This window comes from Capsicum annuum, chromosome 3, assembly GCF_002878395.1.
Source record: "Capsicum annuum cultivar UCD-10X-F1 chromosome 3, UCD10Xv1.1, whole genome shotgun sequence".
Taxonomy (NCBI): Eukaryota; Viridiplantae; Streptophyta; class Magnoliopsida; order Solanales; family Solanaceae; genus Capsicum; species Capsicum annuum.
The window spans coordinates 245,532,818-245,556,022 of record NC_061113.1 but is presented as its reverse complement, the minus strand read 5'-3'; the positions used below and the strand labels follow the sequence as shown (position 1 = coordinate 245,556,022).

Genomic DNA, 23,205 nt, shown 5'->3' with positions numbered 1-23,205 from the left:
ATGCAATTTAGTGTATAATTATTTGTTGTCACGATCCGAATTAGAGCCTGGCCGTGATGGACATCCCAAACCATGAAGGCCAGAATGCCCTATTCTATTTGGTAATTATGCACAACATTCGTATAATCAAAGAAGATGTGAAAATATAATCTAATACGAAAATATGGTCATATTTTAGTTTCTGTTCAACAATGAGGAATAAAATCCAATATCAACTAAACATTGTCTGAAATCGTCTGCGAAATCTCTACTACATGATCAAATAACAACTGTCTGAAAACTGGGACAAGGCCCCCAGTAGACCAAAATCATTACTAATGATGAATGTCTGAAAATAAATAGGCCTTTTGAAATATAGAAAGCTCACCACTGAACTCTACACTTCTGTCTAAAGAAACCTACTGCTTATCAGGACCCCTAGATTATGCCTCAGAACCTAAAGGGTAGGGGGTTAATATAGATGTACTGATACACGAAGAAATCCAAAATAATGTACTTGTATATATAAAATAGATGAGAGCAATTTACAAAACATCATGCATGATATAGTTTCAAATACTTGGGCATTTCTTGAATACATGTAAAACATTCATAACAGTGAAAATTCTATTCTTTGTGTTACTTCTGATTTAGGTGGCACTCCTTTACAAGTCTGATATTCCAGGGGCTATATGGAATCCGCCATTGACTCGGCGGGGAAGCCCCCAACCCAAGTGTGCCTCAAGGTTTGGAGTGTCTGAGTCTGATACGCCACAAGGCACTAGGTCAGCGTAATATGATATACCCGGATCAGCAAATCACGGCTTTGGGCAATGAATTGTCTGAACTAGTACCTTCTTCGGAGAACCACCTAACATCTCTTTATGCCCAATTTTACCCTTTTCTGAACATGTATCATTTTGAATTCTAAATCATGAAAGTCTGATAAAAGTCTGATTTCTAAACTAGTCTGTGTCTGTTATGGCATTGCCTGATTTGATATCGTCATACCAAGACTTGCAAGTCATGTTTTCTAAGCCATAATGCATTAAGTATGATATTTCATTAAAACATAGTTCAGACCACCCAAGCATGCAATTAGTATAAGAGATTTCATGTTCCGAAAACATAAGTCAAAATTATGCAAAAATTCTCATCCTTTCAATGAACAAGTGGTGGTCATGTATTCTTTAACAAACCATGTAACTCTTTTCATTATATGATTATATTCAAAATAAACCACCATCTCTTTTGAAATCAAAATCATAATCCAAATATAACATTACTCAGGGCATTTCATATTATGCTTTTCAAGATGCATTCGAAACAATCCATAGCATATCATAAGTAAATATATATATATATATATCATTTCAAATCAATTTGGGGGAAGGCCTAAAGACCAAAACAATACCATCAAGGCTTCTAAAACATCATTAAATTCATAAATCCAAAACTCTTTCCTTAAAATCATGATTTCTAAACCTTGTACATAATTTAAAGAAGATTTCTATGCCCATGAGATTTTAGGAAAATCCCGCATACCTTATATTGTTTGGAAGGAAGAGTGAACTCTGAATTTTATCTTAGTTCTTGAAACTATTGACTTACAAGGATGAGCTTTTGATCTTAAAATAAGAGGCTAGGATTTTCAATTGATGTTAAGAGAGTTATTTTTTCATGAAAACCAACATAAAGTGCTGATATGCTGATTTAATTTCGTGTTTGGGGCGTATTAGACAAGGGAAAATGACCCAATAGCCCTGAAAAATGTGCATTTTAAAAGCTGAAACATCTGGACATCAGCGATTGGCGGCGTGTCGCGCCCTAATTGCACCAAGCCTCAGTACTTTTGCTTGGCAGTTCCTGCACAAAAATTGACCAACGCGATATGCGATGTGGTACGCTAAGATCGCGTTGGTCCACTGTTTTGGGACACTAAACAAGGTCTAAACGTGGCCCAAAAAATCCAAAATTTATTCGGAAACACCTACTGACCTCCTGGATGATGAACTAGCTAACATATCAGCTATTGAGGGTTGGAAAGGTCGAGAATAAGATCATCAACGACTAGGAGCTCAAAATGACTAAGTCCCTTGTTACACTTAGAGTAAATTCAAGATAGCCTCTTAAACATGGCTCTAGGTGACATCAAGTCGAACAAAACTACGGGGCGTTACACATACGTTACAAATATTAAACACTTAAGTATATAAATGTTTGTTATACGTTAGATATAAACGATAATTTATTGTATTAGTTGCAAACATGGATAGTATTAACATTCTAATGATGGAGAAGTACCGATGCAATAGATTTTACGTCATTGCAATACATTGAATTAAAACTGAAACATAACCCTATTAAATAATGTTGCTGACTATACATAACATATGTATGTATAAGCAGTTTCAATAAAACAATAAAAACTAAGAACCCAAACCAACATCAAAAACTAAGAAGTATTGTAATTGTTTAACATCTCTAGGTGCTTGGTGAAATTTGAGAACGCTTAAATAACAGATCCAATAAATGTCGTTCAGCTTCCGATTTCATTTGAGACACTGTAAATCCACAATTATGAATTGAAAAAGGTGATAGCAACAGAATATATGTTTGAATCCATTTCTTGTACAACAAGACTCATTAAAGTGAACAACAAAAGAAACAAATATTATTTTTCAGATGAAAAATTTACCCGTATAATAACTGGATCAACTTGTTTTCTTTTTTTACGTCAACTTGAAACGAGGAGGAGATTTTTGTATGTATGGATGTGTGATGAAATTGGAGAGAGATTATTATAGATTGCCAGAATTTGTGGGTGTGGAGAGATAATAAAAAGTTTTAATGGAGATAGATAATTGGAGAGAACAATTTGGAGAAAAATACGGTGGTTTGAGAAGATTGGACCATGCGGAAGACTTTTGTTTTAACGAAATACTGGATTAAATATAATAAGATAAATTAAATATTAGTAAATAAAATTTTTCAAAAACTTCTTACAAGTGTCCTTCACTATCCCAAGACTTGGTCAGACATGTACAAGAGCTATCTATTACAACATAGACTGACAATAAAATAAATACTACAAAGACTAACATCTGCCAGGAAAAAAGTGCAAAAGTTAGTGCTGAATATCATCATCTATCTAGTAACTGCAACTAACCTGCATCTAGTCTACACTCCAAGATGGAATGTAGAAGAGTAGGATCAGTACAACCACACGTACTGGTAGACATCATCGACCGACCGTGTTAGTTTATATAATCCCAAAATAGAATTAAGGAAAATAAATCATGACATCTTGAATGAAATATAATTCAACTAAGGTTGTACTAATGTTATTACTTTACCTATATAAGTTACAACAACATCCAACTACTCTTACAACTCCATCAATATTATATTCGCTACTAACATACTCTAGTCTAATTAATTCACACCATCAACCACAATCCAATGCTTATACATCACTATTCCTCTTTATTCACCTTATCTTTTTCATTACTCATATTGACAGCATCAAACCCGTAATCATAGACAACCCATACTAAAATCTCGGGCTAACAACCAAATGCTCTCTTATAATATTAATGAATGATAACTAGCCGTTTTGGTAATCTACGATTACAACACGTATAAATAAAGTAAGTCAACCAACATATAAGTAAGTACAAAGTTTCACTTTTTCAAATACATATCACACAATCAAATATCCAATGAATCAATAATACAACAATAACAAATCAAACAGAGGTCACAAACAAGTCACATAACCATCAAGAGTATCAACCATACTGTAAACATCCATAGACTCAATACAATTATGTGCACACATGCTATGGGACTTATTTTTGCCTAAATAGTCATGACCTAGGGAACAATCTATGTTCATGAACCGTACCGGCGTGGTACCCGATCCACCATATACATATTCGTACCGATGTGGTAGCCGATCCAATATATACATACCCGTACCAGCGTGGTACCCAATCTAACATATACATATTAGTATCGGCGTGGTACCCAATCCAACATATACATATCCGTACCGGCATGGTACCCGATCTAACATATACATACCCATATCGTTGGGGTAACCTATCCAACATATAAATACCGGTACCGCCGTGGTACCCGATCCAACATATACATATCCGTAGCAGCGTGATACCCGATCCAACATAAACAAGTAATACCATTATCAAATTTACCCACCTGACAACATACAATACAATGTACCAAGTTTACAAGTGCACTTAAAGTCATAAGGCAATTCCATCAAGTAAATTTTCAATAATTATTTATACACGTCTCAACAATCCAAACATCATCAATTTCAAGCATAACCGAATACCAATCAACAAGTATCCAATTTAGGAGTTATCATTATCAAACAAGCCACTTATAGGCACAATTCAATGAACCATCATTATCACCAATTTAACCTCTCATGGGCATCGATAGATATAGTATTTTTATCAATATCTAAACAAGAATATCATGAAATAAATCACAATTTAATTCTTACGCATAGAAGTCACTATTGGAGCCTTAATTACTCATTAATTATTAAAAATATCATTATCTTCTTAAATACCGCAACTTGAGTTCTAACATCATCACCTATAACTAGCACATTCATGCGTATCATTATCCTCTACCTCTTTCCACATACTACAATCATCACACTAATTCAAGTCATCTATCAGATATTACTATGCTTATCAATATTTGATCTTAGCATAATTCTCCTCATCATATTATTGCACAATGCATACAACTTAATACCATTACAACTCAACTAGGTTCATCACTAGAACAACTAAAAAACATCATGTTCATATATTGCATTTAAACAATCTCCTTTCGGGCACATAACACATAATATCATAAATATCACATAATCAATCAATAATATAATTTTGGGGATTAAAGTTAAATACTCGTGTCTTTATCCACCTCAACTTCATGTCCGCAGGCCTAGACATGCTTTCTCCCATCAATTCTAAATTATGAAAATATAAAATAACACAATCTTCTACTTATTAAAGCTAGCCTATCTGGACGCCAAGATTTTGGAAGAAGTAAGTTGTAACAAGGATGCTCTTTCCTTTATTTCCCATCTTAGAACAATCAATCATCTAAAAATCAAGCAATTATAAGAGTAATTAAATAATTACTCTTCAAACAAATATGTTGCGGTTCAAACCCACTAGTTCTACCCTTAATTCAAGGTCTATATCATTCCCCAATACAATTAACCATTAATTAGATCTTTCAAATTTAACCCATCTTCATTAATAAAGTTTTTATGCTAAAGATCTCATATTTATGAAAATCAAGGTTCCTAATTATCAAAATTCATAATCTAGTTTATAAAATTCATGTCAGTAATCTTTAATTTATAGTTTAGAATCAACTCTAGGTCATATTAAACACACCCCTGAGTATTCCCCAAAAAAATTCCACAATTAAAGGTCTTTTTAAGAATTTCAAGATGTTAAAAAATTAAAAGACGAAGAAAATAATAGGAAAAACTTACCTCCACGAAGGAATTTCACCTTAAGCTTTGGAAAATCACCTCTCTAGAGTTGGAGAATGAAATTTGGAATTTTTAGACTTAAAATACAACTAAAGCTGATTTAAATATTATTAGAATTTTCGTTACAGTGAAATTCCGTTTTTGTTCAAACAGTGCTCAGTAAAATAATCATAACTTTTTACTCCGATTTCGAATTGATGAACGGTTTGTTGCGTTGGAAAAAAGACTCAAAGATCTTTGATTTGGTAGGTATTGAAACCCCTAAATCCTTATATTCTATGAGATATGATCATTTAAAATTGTCCCTAATAAAAACCTATATGAAAACTGTATCGGAAAGAAAGTTTTACACTTAACTTTGTGTTAGAGATATTGTACGACCTTAATTCATACATAAAGAACTTTCAACTAAAGTATTTATATTAGCACTCATGAATAATTAAATTCATCAAGATTGTCTATCTAGACACATGCGAAGGAGAAAATCTTCGCTGAAAAGTTAGAGGTGACGTAATAAATAAAATATAGGCTATTTTGAACCCAAGTTAATACTGAGAAATGAAAATTAAGAATTTTCATGAATTTATTACGAATAATTTAGTAACGACGAAATGGGTCATTACATTCTCGCATCATAAATCTTGATGTAAATCGAAATTTATGAAAACCAGCCAACTTTAAGGCTCATTCTTAGTCCTTATCTCACCTCTTCTTCGCTGATGCTACTGGATCACTCCTTCAAATTGCAAAGTTTTGGGCGATCGTGTTGACCTCTTTTTGTCCTACTCGGATCAGTCTACCAGTGTTCGAAAATCAAGAATTTTCTTCTCCAAATCTGCCTCAGTATTGACAAGGCTCTTGTCTTCGCTAACTTCAACATCCGAAGGGCACTCGCTCCGGTAAATACTTAGGTTTTCCAATTGCCCAAGGTCGCTCAAAGTTATGATTTTCAATTCCTCCTTGATTCTGTCCGGCTATGCCATGTGGGTTGGAAAGCTAACCAACTATCCTTAGAAGGTTGCTAATCCTTATTCGAACCACTCTAAATATGGTTTCATTAACCACCTTGACGTTTTGAATATAGTTTTTTTATAAGGCTCTACTTCACAACGCCACAGGCTATACCTACTGGCTTGGATTAACTCGTGAAGATTAAAGCTAAGAAGGGTTGGGAATTCAAAGACTGCGATAAAAAACTGACTCACTCCTCGCTGCCACTTTTTGGTGATCGATTCAAAATCCCAACTCTCTTTGGGCCCTGCCTTGCTATCACCATACATTTCCTTTTCAGATCTCGTGTACACACACCCTTCACAATTTGAAAATCACTCATTCGGGGATGGTATGCAAATCCACACTGAATCCCATGTCAAATTCTGGACAAATTCTTGGCTCGATTCAAAGTTTTTTCTCCAAAATTTGATTTCAAGACCTCTCCCTTCTTCTGACGAAATGCAAACCAAAAGAATCCTGCCTTCACAACCCTACTCGACCTCTTTCTTTTGACCTTTCACCTCAGATTAGGAGTCTTATGAACATACATTATATTTTCTTTGGTTTCAATGGTGGTAGTGATCAGGTGTCTGAGGCCCCGCTCCTACGGGCAGATTCACAATCAAATCGTGTTACACAACACTTATTAGAAATCCCATAACCCTAGATATCTGTTGCTGATATGAAAACTTAAACTACCTCCTAAGCTACATGTTATAATTTATGGTGTTTTGGGTACAAGAATCTGTATAAATGCAACACCAACTTCAACACAAGTTCCTGTATAAACAAGAACACCTATGAAGTTCTTTAACACCTTCAACAAAAGATTACTGATAATCTATTCAAGAAGTATGTTAATTTTTCAGAAAGAAGATGAAACATAATTTGTAAGGCTAAGTCCCCCGACTTCACGGAGTGTCCTTAAGGAATAATTCCCCTCACTGTACCCAAGGTTATGGAAACTTCCTCCCAGGATAAAAAGGCTTTCAATCCGAACAATAGCGGTACCTCAAATTATTGGATTCAATGAACTCACTCAACAGCTTAATGATCACACATAATTTTTGTTAATAACAAGAGAGTTTTTGTTGTCAAAATTGATTGCAATACCTGAGTAAAATATCAGGTATTTATAGCCTTAAGTGTATCCTTTTAGAAATGATGCATTGGTTTAGCTGAAAGGCACCTTTTCTGCAGCAGTCGCATCCTTGCATTAGGAGTGTGCTGGACCTGCGCCCGAAGTGCGGCTGCAGGTGACGTTTTGCAGTTTCCAGTGAGCAAATGCGCTATGTCTATGCTACAGGTCGTGTATATGCCTTGTGTATGCGGTCGCATGTCACCCTATAGTGCGAAACAGTGTGCCTCTTCTCAAAGGGTCGCATTACTTCGTGATGTGCATTGCGTATGCATTAGCATTGCATCCAAAATGCGCCCGAACTTGGAGAAAATTAATACTATCATATTTTGGATTAAAATTTCACTTGTAAACAAGTTCCAAATAAATTGTGTAAAAAATTAGATCTCATCGATCGATCATTTTCCAAATCCAAACCGAAGCCGAGCCGAGTGAGCGAGCCACGACGACGACGAGGCGAGGCATCACTTAGTTCTTGCCTCACTATCCATGTGGAGTTAGTGTTTTTCATTATAAACACTTTCAAGTTCTCTTCTCCCACCAATGTGGGAGAAATGAGTGAACTTTCTAATTTGAGAGTACACTTTCTAAATTAGTGTCTCCCTTGTCCCCACCATTTTTCCTCCATTTTCCATTCACATACACCTTGAATCCAACAATACCCCACATGAATGGGGAATGACTATCTTTTGAAGAATTTATGGAAAAGCATGTGATTATTTAGCAAAGACTGAATGCATTTGGATAAGTAGGTTTTCCTTTGAACTTTCCGTAGTGAACATGCATCAGATGCACTTGGTCAATCGGTAGATTTGATATATTTGAACCATCGAGATTTAATGTGCACCTAGACAACACATGTCACACAACCAACCTTTTACTATTTATGGTTCACGGTTTTGTTCTTTTCAGCCATGAACACGTCCCGATTTCATGAGAACTTAGAGAATAGGCATTTACTAACATTCTCTTTGAAGCGGCTTCCACTTCACCCTCACATAGGTGATTTCTAAACATTCAATCCTATAGATTAAACTATTTGGTCAAATCTGACAAAAATTTAGCTAATCATTAAAAGACTTTACACTTTAAGTCTTATCCTTGTTTACTACACATTGTCTACATCATGAGAATGAGTTGGGTAATTGACAATGTTGAACCTGTCAGACATAACTTTGTTTGATCTCTTTGAATCTAGATCTTGGGATCTCTAGTCTTCTAGGTAGAGTTACCGCCATGCTGACTTATCCTAGGCCTTAAACCCATTCCCTTGGATGTCCTTTCCACTCCTTCTCTAGATAGACCTTTTGTAAGTGGATCCGACATATTATCCTTTGAATTCACACAACCAACAGTAATAATTCCACTAGAGAGAAGTTCTCTAATGGTATTATGTCTTCGTCTTATGTGATGAGATTTACCGTTATACATCATGCTCCCTGCTCTACCTATTGCCGTTTGGCTATCACAGTGTACACATACTGGACTGGTTTGGGCCAATAAGGAATATCTTCCAAGAAACTGGAGCCATTCTGCTTCTTTACCGTCTTAATCTAATGCGATAAATTTAGATTCCATTGTAGAGGGAGAAATACATGTCTGTTTGGATGATTTCCAAGAGACTACTCCTCCACCGATAGTAACTATATATCTACTTGTGGATTTTACTTCGTTTGATCTGGTGATCCAGTTTGCATCACTATATCCTTGAAGTACCGTGGGATATTTATTATAATGCAAAGCATAGTCTTGAGTGTATTTAAGATACCCCAAAACTCTTTCTATTGTCATCCAATGAGTTTTGTTGGGATTACTCATGTACCGACTCAACTTGCTAATAGCGCATGCTATGTCTGATCGTGTACAGTTCATTATATATATTAAATATCCCAATACTCTTGCGTACTCCAATTGTGAGTCACTTTCATCTTTATTTTTTCGAAGTGCAAAACTCACATCCAAAGGAGTCTTGGCAATACCGAATTCCATATACTTGAATTTGTCAAGTACATTTTCCATATAATGAGACTGTAACAATGTCAACCCTTGTGGAGTTGTATGAATTCTTATACCTAAGATCACATCGGTAACTCCAAGGTATTTCATATCAAACTTGCTCTCGAGCTTTTGTTTCATTGCATTTATGTCAGAAATGTCTCTACTGATGATAAACATATCATCCATATATAAACAAACAATGACTTGGTGATTCAGAGTGTCTTTAATATAAACACATTTATCACATTCATTTATCTTCAACCTGTTTGCCAATATGGTTTGGTCAAACTTCGCATGCCATTGTTTAGGTGCTTGTTTCAGTCCATATAGCGACTTAATAAGTTTACACACCTTATTCTCCTTTCCTGGAACCACAAATCCCTCAGGTTGTTCCATGTAAATTTGTTCCTCTAATTCTCCATTTAGGAATGCGATTTTCATATCCATTTGATGAATTTCAAGACCATATATTGCCGCCAAGGAAATTAACATTCGAATCGTTGTTATCCTTGTTGCTGGCGAGTATTTATCAAAGTAATTAAGACCTTCTTTCAATTTAAAGCCTTTTACTACAAGTCTCGCCTTATATTTGTCAATAGTATCATTCGCCTTTATTTTCCTTTTGAAGATTTATTTAGAACCCAAAGGTTTATTTCAAGGAGAAAGATGAATCAATCTCACTATTGACTGCCTCTTTCCACAAGGATGAGTCTAATGATGACATCACTTCTTTAAACGTTTAAGGCTCATTTTCTAACAGAAATGTTACAAAATTTGATCCAAACGAAGTTGAAGTTCTTTGACATGTACTGCGTCTTGTATTCTCTTTATTATGTGCGTTCTCACTTGGTTCATCTCGAGGTCGTTTATATCCTCCACTAGACTGTTCATGTCTAGTTTTATATGGATAAATGTTCTTAAGTAATTCAGCATTTCAATTATCGTATTTTCATTTATATCCGAATGTTCGGATTTATGAACTAAAAACTGATATGCTTTACTACTTTTAGCATATCCTATGAACACACAGTCCACAGTCTTAGGTCCTATCTTACCTCGTTGTAACGACCGAATTTTCTGAAACCGAAATGTCACACGGTGCTCATGATCTCGAAGGACCACAAGCCAACCTTCTACTGATATCTGTACTTGCACTGCTAATGTAGATAATAAATATGGAAACTGGCCATAAGGATCAAAACATCTAAAAATACTCAAAATTTAAAACTGACTACTGATACATCTGGCCGAAAAGCCTATAAACTGTCTAAACTGTGGAGTTGATGGGACATATCTCCAACTAACTCCATCTACTGAAAATAAACTAAGTCTGATACGATAATAATAAAATTAAGGATTATCCTTGACCGAAGAGGACTTACTGCTATGTCTACTGCTGCTGATTAGGACTGAGCTGCTAAGGGTACTCTAGATCTCGTGCCTCTGAACCTATGGTGTCAAATAAAACACCATAGAGCAAATACGTCAGTAAGGGTATATACAGAGTTTGAAGATGAGGTAAGGCTAAATGCAAGGGCTCATGCACGAACAATTACTTAACTGAATAATCATGAGAGTACTGAATGAGAACACATGCATGAATGCATAAACCATAACTACAACCATCATGACTCTAATACTGAAACTCGAATACTGCATTACTGTCATCTGAACTCACTACTAACACTGAGATACTAATCAACTGAATCATCTGATACTGATAAATGGGTACTAGAGTTGAGATCAGTCTTATCTAGCGAGTGATCTCGAAATTTGAGGATACTGAAGCTGATTGACTAAATATACCCACATCATTGACTAAAATTTTAAGCTTTCTACTCTCGACTGACTGCATCGAAGATCAAACCTCTCTAACGGATGATTCCAGAATCTACTATCAATGATAAAAAAAGATCATGTCTGAATCCGAAAACAAGAATACTCAACTTAATCTGAGACTGAGATCAAGCCTATCTGACGGGTAATGTCTAAATCTGATAACAAAAATACTCAACTAAATCTGAGATTGAGATCAAGACTATCTGATGGGTGATCTCGGGATCTGATAATGAGATAACTCAACTGAATATGAGACTGAGATCAATCCTATCTGACGGGTGATCTCTAGATCTGATAATAAGACTACTGAATAACTTTATATGGGACCAAGCCTATCTGACGGGTGGTCCATGAATCAATGGAGCTATCTGAGTTCCTTACTGAGATAGATGACGGTATCTGACAGTCTTGATTTCTGAAGATTGATACTGAAACTACAACTGTGGGAAGTAGTCACTTAACCGACATGCCCTGGATCTCAACTGGTGGGGTCCAACCTGTAACCCAAGCTGGAAGGGTGTCAATACCGTGCCACGGGTAAATACCTCTCTGTTCAAGCCTATCTGACGGGTAACCCTCGCAGAAAATAAAGCCTAAGGCATATAATAGTCAAGCCTATTTGACGGGTGACCAATCTTTCCTAATGGGTGAGTCTTGCATCCTACGCTGGCTACGCAGTTCTGAAGTTCAGGGATTGCTCCTAACGACTCTGCCTCTCTGACGGGGAGCCGCCATCCCTGACCTCACTCGATGCTAGCTCCTACTCCCAACTAGAAGATACTAAACTGAACACAAGTTAAGTTGAATCTGATACTGATCATGTTTCTCGAATGATCTGACTGAGTTAAGCTGAATTCACTTGGTTCGGTATCTGACAGAATACTACTGAATATCGTTATCTAACTGAACGACACTGAGATTTGAATAGTACTCGATTACTACAGAGGTCAGAACTGAACACTTGAATACTACTAGATCTGAGCTGGGTACAAAACTGAGGCTAGATTACTAGCGATACTGAGATTACGACGATTATAGAGATAACTGAGATTTCTTAAGTTCTATATCTGTATGAGAATACAGAGTTCTATAACTAGCTGAGTTCTGAGAATCATGGTTCGACTAAAATTATCGTGAAAATTGAAACAGGCTCTAGACAACAGCTAAATTGTCGGGTATAAATACCCCCAAGACTCGATAACTTAAAAGTAAAATATAACCATTCTTGAATAATCAAGACCATGGACAATCATTCACAATCACAATCACTAAGGCATCACTTCAAGCATTTAGGAATCCTAAACAAATAATAACATAAGGGGACATTCTTTTGGATCATACTCCATTCAACAAGGTCATGCATCAAACACCTGGCATGTATTAAAGTCTTAACATGTATCGAAGAGCACATAATTGGAGAATGTCATGCTATCGTGTCACAATTCATTCACTAAGGCTTTTCAACAAACACTTGGTATGGATGGGCTTGTACACAATTGGAGATTTCTAGTCAACATGCTATAATAGCTCTAATTCCTTCACATAAGCATTTTATCAAACATATGGGGAGCATGCTTTGCTTATTCAACAATTTCTACACTTAATTGACATGAACACATCACTTAACAAGCAACTTGAAGAGGGTTTACTATGAACATCACATGAATATCATATACTAGGGTCAAAGCTTGAAAACCTTGCAAACAAACATGAATCAAAACTCAATAATAGCATGAACATCAATTTCAACACACATGAATCATGAAAACCCATAAACATAAGATCTTTGAATTTTTGAAAAGGGTTCTTGAGCTTCTTGGATGAAAGGGACCCAAGAATCAACATCTACATACCTTAGAAAATCCTTTCTTGAAGGCTCTTAGAGAGATTCTTGATTTCTTGATTTCTCTTGATATTTCTTGAAGAAGAAAGAAGGGGTTTAATTTTTAGGAAACCGTAGTTTTTGATGTTGAAGATGAGAAATGAAGTTGTGAGCCTTGATCGAATATAAATATGGGTTGAAAAGAGTGGGAAAAAGACCAAAAAGCCCTTTTAAAATTCAAGTTAAAAATGGTGAACGGGGGCTGCGATGGTCGAAGCGACGACCCATCGCTCAGTTTGACGGTCCATCGAATCGTCCGTCGCATATTGGCCCAGAAAAGAATACACTGCCTCGAGGTGACGGTTCGTCGCAAACCCGATTTGCACTTGGGAAATTATACATGGTTCAAAATATTTCTCACTTAGGAAGGCACTTCTCAATCTTTTAGGACCGGATTTACATTTCACTTGACACGCTCTAAAGCTCAGACTATAAGAGAATTTTGCGGGGTCTTACACCCTTTTAGGCATAGGACCTTGGACCTTTGCTAGACACCCCTACACTTTGAAATATTTTAAGTTGGGTTTCCTTCCTTTTCATTTTTTAGAAGGAATCGATTGCGTCTTACAATGAGGAACTCTATTGAGTATACGGTTGGCTATAAGAATAGCCTCCCCCACAAGTTTTGCGGTAAACCGGAACTTATAAGTAAGACATTCATCATTTCCCTCAACGTACGATTTTTCCTTTTTGCAATGTCGTTAGATTGAGGTGAATACGGGGTTATAGTTTGATGGACGATTCCATTATCTACACATATTTGCGTAAAGGGAGATTCATATTCTCCGCCCCTTTTACTTCTTATCATTTTTATCTTTTTCTTTAACTGATTTTCAACTACAGTTTTGTATTGCCTAAATGCATCTATTGTTTCATCCTTACTGTTTAGCAAGTAGATGTAACAGTATCTAGTGCAATTGTCAATAAAAGTTATGAAATACTTTTTTCTACCATGTGATGGTGTTGACTTCATATCACAAATGTTAGTGTGTATTAAGTGTAAGGGATTTGAATTCCTTTCAACGGACTTATAAGGATGCTTTGCATACTTCGATTCCACACACGTTTGACACTTTAGTTTATTGCAGTCAAAATTTGGCAAAACTTCTAAGTTAATCAATTTTCATAATTTTTTGTAATTAACATAGCCTAAACGTTCATGCCACAAATCATAAGACTCAAGCAAGTAAGAAGAATTTACATTTTTATTGATTTCAACATTCATTACATTCATCTTATAAAGCCCCTCGGTGAGCTAGCCTTTTCCTACATATACTTCTCCTTTGCTAATTTCAATTTTTCCAGAAAGGGTTACACATTTGAATTCGTTCTTGTCTAGAAGTGAAACAGAAATCAAGTTCCTACGTAACTCCGGAACATACAAGACATTGTTATGTGTCAAGACCTTTCCTGAAGTCATTTTCAAGTACACTTTTCCTGTTCCTTCTACCTTAGCAGTAGCGGAGTTAGCCATGTAGATCATTTCTTCTACTTGAGCCGAAGCAAATGACGAAAATAACTCTTTGTTGGCACAAACATGGCGGGTGGCACCAGAATCCATCCACCATTCGCGAAGATTCCCCACCAAGTTGTATTCTGAAAGCATAGCATACAGATCATCACATTTTTTGTTGGACTCGATCATATTTGCTTGGTCCTTTTTCTTGCCTTTCTTAGGGGCACGACAATCCGTGAACTTGTGGCCCATCTTGCCACAGTTGAATCACTTTCCCTTGAATTTCTTCTTGGTTTGATTGCTTCCATGTTCAACTTTCTTCCTTTTCTTAGAATTGTTCTGGTCATCTTCTACAATATGTGCTCCATTAATTGTAGAATTCTCTTTTGACCTTCTCTCGATAGCTTTATTATCTTCTTCAATACGTAGTCAGACAATAAGATCTTCGACAGTCATCTCCCTGCATTTATGCTTCAAGTAGTTTTTGAAGTCTTTTCACATAGGTGGTAGCTTCTCAATTATCGCTGCTACTTGAAATGCAATCATTCATAATCAAACCTTCCGCTAGGAGATCGTGGATGATTACTTGCAATTTCTACACTTGAGAGACAATTGATTTGCTATCTATCATTTTAAAGTCCAGGAACCTTGCAACAAAGAATTTCTTAATTCCCGCATCCTCTATCTTGTATTGTCGTTCTAGTGCCCCCCACTATTCCTTTGATGTCTTAGTTCCACTGTAAACATGATAGAGGTCTTCTTGGAGACTACTCAAGATATAATTTTTACAAAGGAAGTCTGAGTGTTTCCAAGCCTCTACAATTATGAAACGCTCTATGTCCGAGGTTTTCTCGGGCACCTCAGGAGCATCCTCACTAGTGAACTTTTGAAGACATAGTGTTGTGAAGTAGAAGAACATCTTCTGCTGCCATCTTTTAAAGTTAATGCACGTAAATTTTTCGGGCTTCTCCGCAGGTGCCATAGATTGCGGAGCATTTGTTCAACTTGTTGAGGCAATACTAGTTGCCTCCACAGTCATAGCCGCATCTTGCATTTGACTTTCGTTAGTCATTTTTCCTGTCACCACAAGACAGTACCTTTAGTATATTGAAATAATTATTAAAAAGTTGAAACAACTTTAAACACTTCTTGTTTCTAGTTAACGATGAAGTTTTTATGACCTCCAATCGTCAACCGAGTGATCTTTAACTTGAGATGGGGATTTTATGTCTTCTAATCACTAGTTAAGTTCAAACGGAGTAGAAATCTTAAAGCTTTAATCTCCAAAAACAAGCAATACAGATTCTGAGGTTATTCCTTAAGATTGTTATAATTTATGGTGTTTCGGGTACAAGAATCTGTATAAATGCAACACCAACTTCAACACAAGTTCCTGTATAAACAAGAACACGTATGAAGTTCTTTAACACCTTCAACACAAGATTACTAATATTCTATCCAAGAAATATGTTAATTTTTCAAAAAGAAGATGAAACAAAATTTGTAAGGCCAAGTCCCCCCGACTTCACGGAGTGTCCTTAAGGAATAATTCCCCTCACTGTACCCGAGGTTATGAAATCTTCCTCCTAGGATAAAATGACCTTCAATCCGAACAATAGCGGTACCTCAAATTGTTGGATTCAACGAACTCACTCAACAGCTTAATGATCACACATAATTTTTGTTAATAACAAGAGAGTTTTTGCTGTCAAAATTGATTGAAATACCTGAGGAAAATATCAGGTATTATAGCCTTAAGTGTATTCTTTCAAAAATGATGCATTGGTTCAGCTGAGAGACACCTTTTCTGCAACAATCGCGTCCCTACGTTGGGATTGCGCTGGACCTGTGCCCAAAATGCGGCCACAGGTGACTTTTTGCAGTTTCCAGTGAGCAAATGCGCTGCATCTGCCTATAGTTAGTGTATATGCGCTGCGTATGCGGTCGCATGTCACCCTATAGTACGAAACAGTGTGCCTCTTCTCAAAGGGACGCATCCCTTCATGTTATTGCGTATGCGTTGGCATTGCGTCCGAAATACGCCCGCACTTGGAGAAAATTAATACTATCAGATTTTGGATTAAAATTTCACAGGTTTCAAATAAATTTTGTCTGAAATATTAAATCTCATTGATTGATTCAAATCAAAAGCCGAACGAGCGACGATGATGGCAGCACAAGGCATCACCTAGTTCTTGCCTCACTATCCATGTGGAGTTAATGTTTCTCCTTATAAACACTATCAAGTTCTCTTCTCCCACCAATGTGGGAGAAATGAGTGAACTTTCTAATTTGAGAGTACACTTTCTAAATTAGTGTCTCCCTTCTCCCCAACCATTTTTCCACCATTTTCCATTCACACACATTGAACCCAACACTACACACATTATTTGGCTTCTTATTCACCAACGCTTGCCAACCAATACCTATCTTCACCACATTGGATTCCTGCAATCGCCATTTTGCTCTGGCTGTCCGGCCGAGTCAGAATCCATCGCCTACATTTTTTTTTATGTTCTAGCTTTGTTACTCTTTGGCGTCAGCTCCAATTACTATTCCACCTATGGACCACTCCACAACACCTTCTGTCTGGCTCAGACGATTACTACACTGGCATCATCCTCCTCCACGTGCACTGGCCTTACCATCGTCAATTTTCTATGCCTTCTTGCTTAGGCACATATGATTGATTTGAAACAAGAACACCTTTGACAAAAGCAAGCTTCGACGGACCCTAGACACACTATTCTTACTCTTGGTTGCGAAATATACCGAGCATTACATTACATCATTCGATCTTATCCACCGCTTCCCGCAGCTATCGTTAAGTATCGAACACTTCCCATTCTCAACCTAACACTATCCACCTCCATCATGATGCTGCAGCACCAACATCTTGTGAGTTAGCAGGTATTGAGGGCATTCTCAAAACTAGTTTCGGTGAATGAATATTAGGATATGCAGGCCCAACTACTAAAATGTCTACTATTGTGCGCAAACTTTCGGCGAGGCCGTGGACTATCATGCCGACACGATTATGTTTCTTTAAGGATACTAGTGAATTCTTTAATGGTTGTGAACATCTTACTTGATTCAATTTCTGTGATGACTGCATATTTCTCTTGAAGCTACTCCATGATTGATACAAGAATAATTACGGAGATGAACTTATGAGAGTGTGCGTCGAACTCGAGACTCGAAACGTGCAAGTGAAATGCAAAGGAACACCATATCACACACTAAGAACGGGTCATACACTACACTCCATAGGCAACTTTTATCTTCAACTTTTATCTTCCCTTCATTAAGGGGTTTTAAGACATTTCACTTATGTTTGTAATAAATCTATAAATAGACTAGTTTTAAGTCTTTAGTTCTTTAGTTGTTAAATGATATTAAAAGACTATTCTCTAGAGAGAGTGAATTATAACCGAAACTAGGACAAGAATAAGTGTGGTACTTACTTGTGTTGCAAAATTGGCTATAACGTTGGTGCTTGAGTGGTGAATTCCCTCGCGTCTTCATAAGAGTGTAATATTACTATTGTAAGTCTTAGGGGTCCTTAGATTTGAGATATTGATCTTGTAATAGTATATGTCTCACTACCTATCTTTACTTTCTTATACTAGTTTGTTTTTGTTACCATTGGTTCTTATTTTCTTGTACTAGTTTGTTCTTGTTACCATTGATTCTTGTTATCTTGTGTTGTTATTCTTCTTGTTATCTTGTGTTGTCCTTGAGTTTGTGGGCTGTTCTTGTCTCAATGATTCACCAACTTATCAACATATATAGGAAATTCAACATGGTAGCTAATATATAGTTTAACAAATTTTAAGGCTTTAATTACAAAACGCTATATAACGTTTTTATTCGAAGCCCCTGCCTTTGTGCTAGAGCTCCTGAACATAATATAAAAGGCTTTAATAACAAAATGACCAGTTCCTTTATAACCACTCTCACTTCCACCCTCCTAGATGAAGGGAATAGGGAGGTCTCACTTCCACGCTTCTAGGTGGAACAAAACAGGAAAGACTTTAGTAACACAATAGGACCAGTTCCCTTATCACCACTCTCAATTCCACGCTTCTAGATCATTCTATATAATACTGTAATCATATTTATCAGAAAGAAAAACTCTATATACGTCAAGATTAATATCGATCCATGGGCATATAAGACCCATTATTTTTCAAAAAAGAACACAAGTAAACGGCTCCAGCTGGGCGCTACTTCCCTTCTCTCCCATTTCTCCAAGTTTCTATTTGAATTGGTGACATATAATCCGAAGTACACGGCCTCTTAAGCCGATCAAATAAGACTATGATAAAATAAGCTACATCCAACAATACTTTCCACATTACTAAAAATAAACCTCCCACAATACTAGTCTAATTTAAAAAATCAATAGTATTTGCTTTATTTAGATTAAACGTGACACCCCTCAATCAATCTCTTGTTAATATTTAAACACGGGAGCAGTAAACCAATATTTTTGAACAGAAGAGAAGAGTTATTATCTTTTATCCAAAGGAAGGTTAAAATTTGAACTAAAGCATGAACAAAATGCTGAAAGATTCTTCTCAATTTGGTACTCCACATTTTATTAAATTCCTTTTGAGTTATGCCTGACCTAATTATCATTTTTTTTTTAAAGATTCTTCTGTCCTAACTATTCCCTTCAACCAATAGCAACCATATCACCTCAACTAAAATTAATTTAAAGGAAACAAATGTCATTTCTGTTTGAAGAGGTAACACGGAAACAGAATGCTAGAAGCTTTGCACTGCATTAAACATCAATCAAACAAACAATATCATGCCCATACAATACCCCAAAATACATTCATAATACTTGCAAATAAACTTGAAACACATCAAGAAGCATAAGAGTGAGAGCAAGACATGAGTACTCCTACATAGATCTCTACCATTTTATTTGTACTACATATAATTCCTCTAACCATCAAAACACATCCAGAAAACAGAGCAACATGTCAAGCAACTTTAACCTCAATTGTTTTGGGCTTCTTTGGTTCAGGAGGAGGCAACTTCTGAACAGTGACGGTTAACACCCCATCTTGACAAACAGCAGAAATTGCATCAGTATTAGCATTCTCTGGCAGAGTAAACTTCCTCATGAATTTCCCAACCCTTCTCTCCATTCTGATATACTTTGCACCTTCTTTCTCTTCTTCCCTCTTCCTTTCTCCGCTAATAAGCAGCACATTTTCCTCTTCCACCTGCACTTTGATGTCTCCAGATTTCAACCCGGGCATATCCACAACGAAAACATAGGAATTAGGGTACTCTTTCACGTCTACTGGTGTGGCAGCCATGGCTTTAGCATCACGAACATAGTTCCTAGATGGGGCATTCACAGACTTGTCTGATTCATCACCTGCACTATCCATCATGTGCTGGAGAACATGGAAAATTGGTGTGTTGTCCATACCCATCAGCCTGAAATCCATTTTCCTCTGTGATTTTTGTTTGGAATTGTTCAAATTCTAGCTTAGTTTCTGATTGATTGAACTGGTGTAAGGAAGAGATTTGGTTATATAGTGGAAATGTGGAAACTTCTCGAGAAAAATAGAAGAAGAAGAATGAGGAAAGTTTCTAGGAGCTTCTGCAATTCTCCTTGTCCTAGTTCTACGTTTATCTAGAACTTTGCCGATTTTTCCTTTAATTGTACTTTTAAAAGTTTGATATTATTCGGGTCATTTATTTGCTCATCCTTGAACTATATCCTAGCATTTATTTATAATTTCTGAATTATTTAGTATTTGCTCTTAGCATCATAAATTGTTATTTTATTTTTCACTTATTTCTTTAAACAAAATTAAAAACATAGTTGAAGATGATGATAGAAGGATATATAATTTTTTATTTTTTATTATTAGTATAAAATCATGAGAATTTTTGTGACGTATGAAGAAATATTTATTTTTGTAGTAAATTTTTCATATGTAGTGATTTAATTTATGGAGTATTTTTAAATACATTTTGATTGATGTTTAAGTATATTTAAATTATTGTATTAATATTTAATACTTTTTAATATATCTATGTAGATAAATATTAAGTGAAAATTTGTACTCCCTCCGTCTCAAATGAAGATGACACATTGATTAAGAAAAATAATTAATAACACACCTATTAAATGATGTTTACATTTTAATTTGAAGAAAAAATAATTAATGCAAAGAGTAAAACATGAAAAAAAAAAACCTGGACCCTAGAGGAGATTAAGAGAGCCACTTTCTCTAAACCCCACAAAGCCCCTGGACCTGATTCCCTTTCTCTGCTTATTCCCTCCTTGATTATATTCCCACCCTAGAGGAGATTAAGAGAGCCACTTTCTCCTTTAAACCCCACAAAGCCCCTGGACCTGATGGCATGCACCCAATGTACCAGAAATACTGGGCTACTATGGCCCCCCTTCTGTTGGACTTTTGTACTACCTCCTTCACTACCAACCTTATAGAGGAGAACGCGAATACTACTTACATTTGTCTCATTTCAAAATGTAAGAATGCCTATTTCCTGAAGAACTTCAGACCCATTGGCTTATGTAATACTCAGTATAAGATTGTCACTAAGATTATTGCTAATAGGATCAAGCCTCACCTTCGAAGAATCATTGGGCATTCCCAAGCCAGCTTTCTCTCCTCTAGAAAAGCTGCTGATCATGTTATCATTGTCCAGGAATATCTTACTCACTTCCATAAGATGTCTGGGTCTAAAAGTAATATGCTTTTGAAAATAGACCTTGAGAAGGCCTTTGATAGACTGGAGTGGTCTTTTATTAGGCAGGCTCTATACTTTTTCAATTTCCCCCCAGCTCTTTCTAGACTAATTATGTCCTCTATCTCAACTTCCTCTATTTCTGTGCTGGTTAATGGTAGTCCCACCCCTAGTTTTACCCCTACCAGAGGCATTAGACAGGGTAACTATATATCCCCCTACCTGTTTATCCTTTGCATGGAGTTACTTTCTAGAAGAATCAATTATGAGGTAGACATCCTGAACTGGATTCCCATCTCTGTTAACAGGAAAGGCCCTCCATCTCCCGTATCTTCTTTGCTGATGATCTTACTCTCTTTGTTAGGGCTGATAGGGCCAATTGTCACACCATACTCAACACTTTCCAGAGTTTTTCCACTCATCTTTGCCAGAAAGTGAATCTTCACAAGTTTAAAGTGATATTTTCCAGGAATTGCAGTCTAACCACTCATCAGGATCTATCTTAGATTCTTGATATTAACCCCTGTCCTACATTTGGGAAATATCTTGGATTTCCCATGTTCCACTCTCCCGTAAGTCCTCTGACTTTCAATTCCTACTAGACAACATGAATAGAAAACTTGCAAGATGGAAAACCAAGTTTCTAATCATGGCTAGCAAGACTGTCTTAGCTAAAGCCTCTCTTGGTGGGATTCCCAATCATGTTATGCAGATTAACTTCCTACCAAGTACCATTCATAAGAGAATTGATAGGATCCAGAGAAACTTCATTTGAGGGACCACTGACTTTAAGAAGAAGATGCACTTAGTCAGTTGGGAGAACATCACTAAAACCAAAAAGGATGGTGGTCTAGGTATGCAGAAGGCTAGTATAGAGAATAAAACTCTTCTCTATTGTTTAGCTTGGAGAATGCACTCCTACCCTACTTCCCTATGGGCAAACGTCCTTATTAACAAATACAATAGAAACTATTCCATTCTCTCTTCCTACACCTTTAGAGTTTGGAGGAACATTTCTAGATACTGGGCTCTTTGTAGGGAAGCTATTTAGTGAGAGGTTCATGATGGGACTAAAGTGACTGTCTAGGATGATAGATGGATTCACAACCTTCCTTCCTTAGCTCAGCTTATTCAAAGGCCCCTTCCTAGTCCCATTTCTCTTTCCCCCACTCAGATCTAGCACCAAGGAACTTGGAACCTTGATGCTCTACCCTTTGAGGTGCCCTTAGATATAAAACATTCCATCCTTCATACCTTCACGCCAAACTTGAGATTGAGGGATGACTCCTCCCTTTGGGTCTTAAATGGTAGATAGTCCTTCTTCTGCAATAGTGCTTATTCCCTTCTTAGCCAAGGAGGATATACCAGTACTAACAACCCTAGTTCTTGGAATTGGATCTGGCATGCTAAGATCCCTACCAAGTTGCAATTCTTCCTTTGGTTGATGCAACATTAGAGTCTCCCTACTAAGGCCACCTTGTCCTATAGGGGTATAAACATTACCCCCATCTGTGGGTATTGCACCCATCCATGTGAGGACTCCTCCCACATTTTTTTCTATTGCCCTTCTGTGTCCTCCTTTTGGGTTGATCTGGTTAATGCCTACAGAGGTGACCTCACCATCACTA

General features: G+C 36.6%; 1 protein-coding gene across 1 annotated transcript; it reads right to left on the bottom strand.

Annotated features, from left to right (window-relative positions):
- Positions 1–19,601: 19,601 nt before the first annotated feature.
- Positions 19,602–20,547, bottom strand: LOC107862597 (17.3 kDa class II heat shock protein). Its single transcript, XM_016708224.2, has one exon. The coding sequence runs from the start codon at positions 20,302–20,304 to the stop codon at positions 19,828–19,830; it is 477 nt and encodes a 158-aa protein (XP_016563710.2). The 5' UTR covers positions 20,305–20,547; the 3' UTR covers positions 19,602–19,827.
- Between the last annotated feature and the right edge of the window lie 2,658 nt (positions 20,548–23,205).

Coding starts and splice junctions, on each gene's coding strand:
- LOC107862597 (XM_016708224.2), bottom strand. CDS start 20,304: ATGGATTTCAGGCTGATGGGTATGGACAACACACCAATTTTCCATGTT.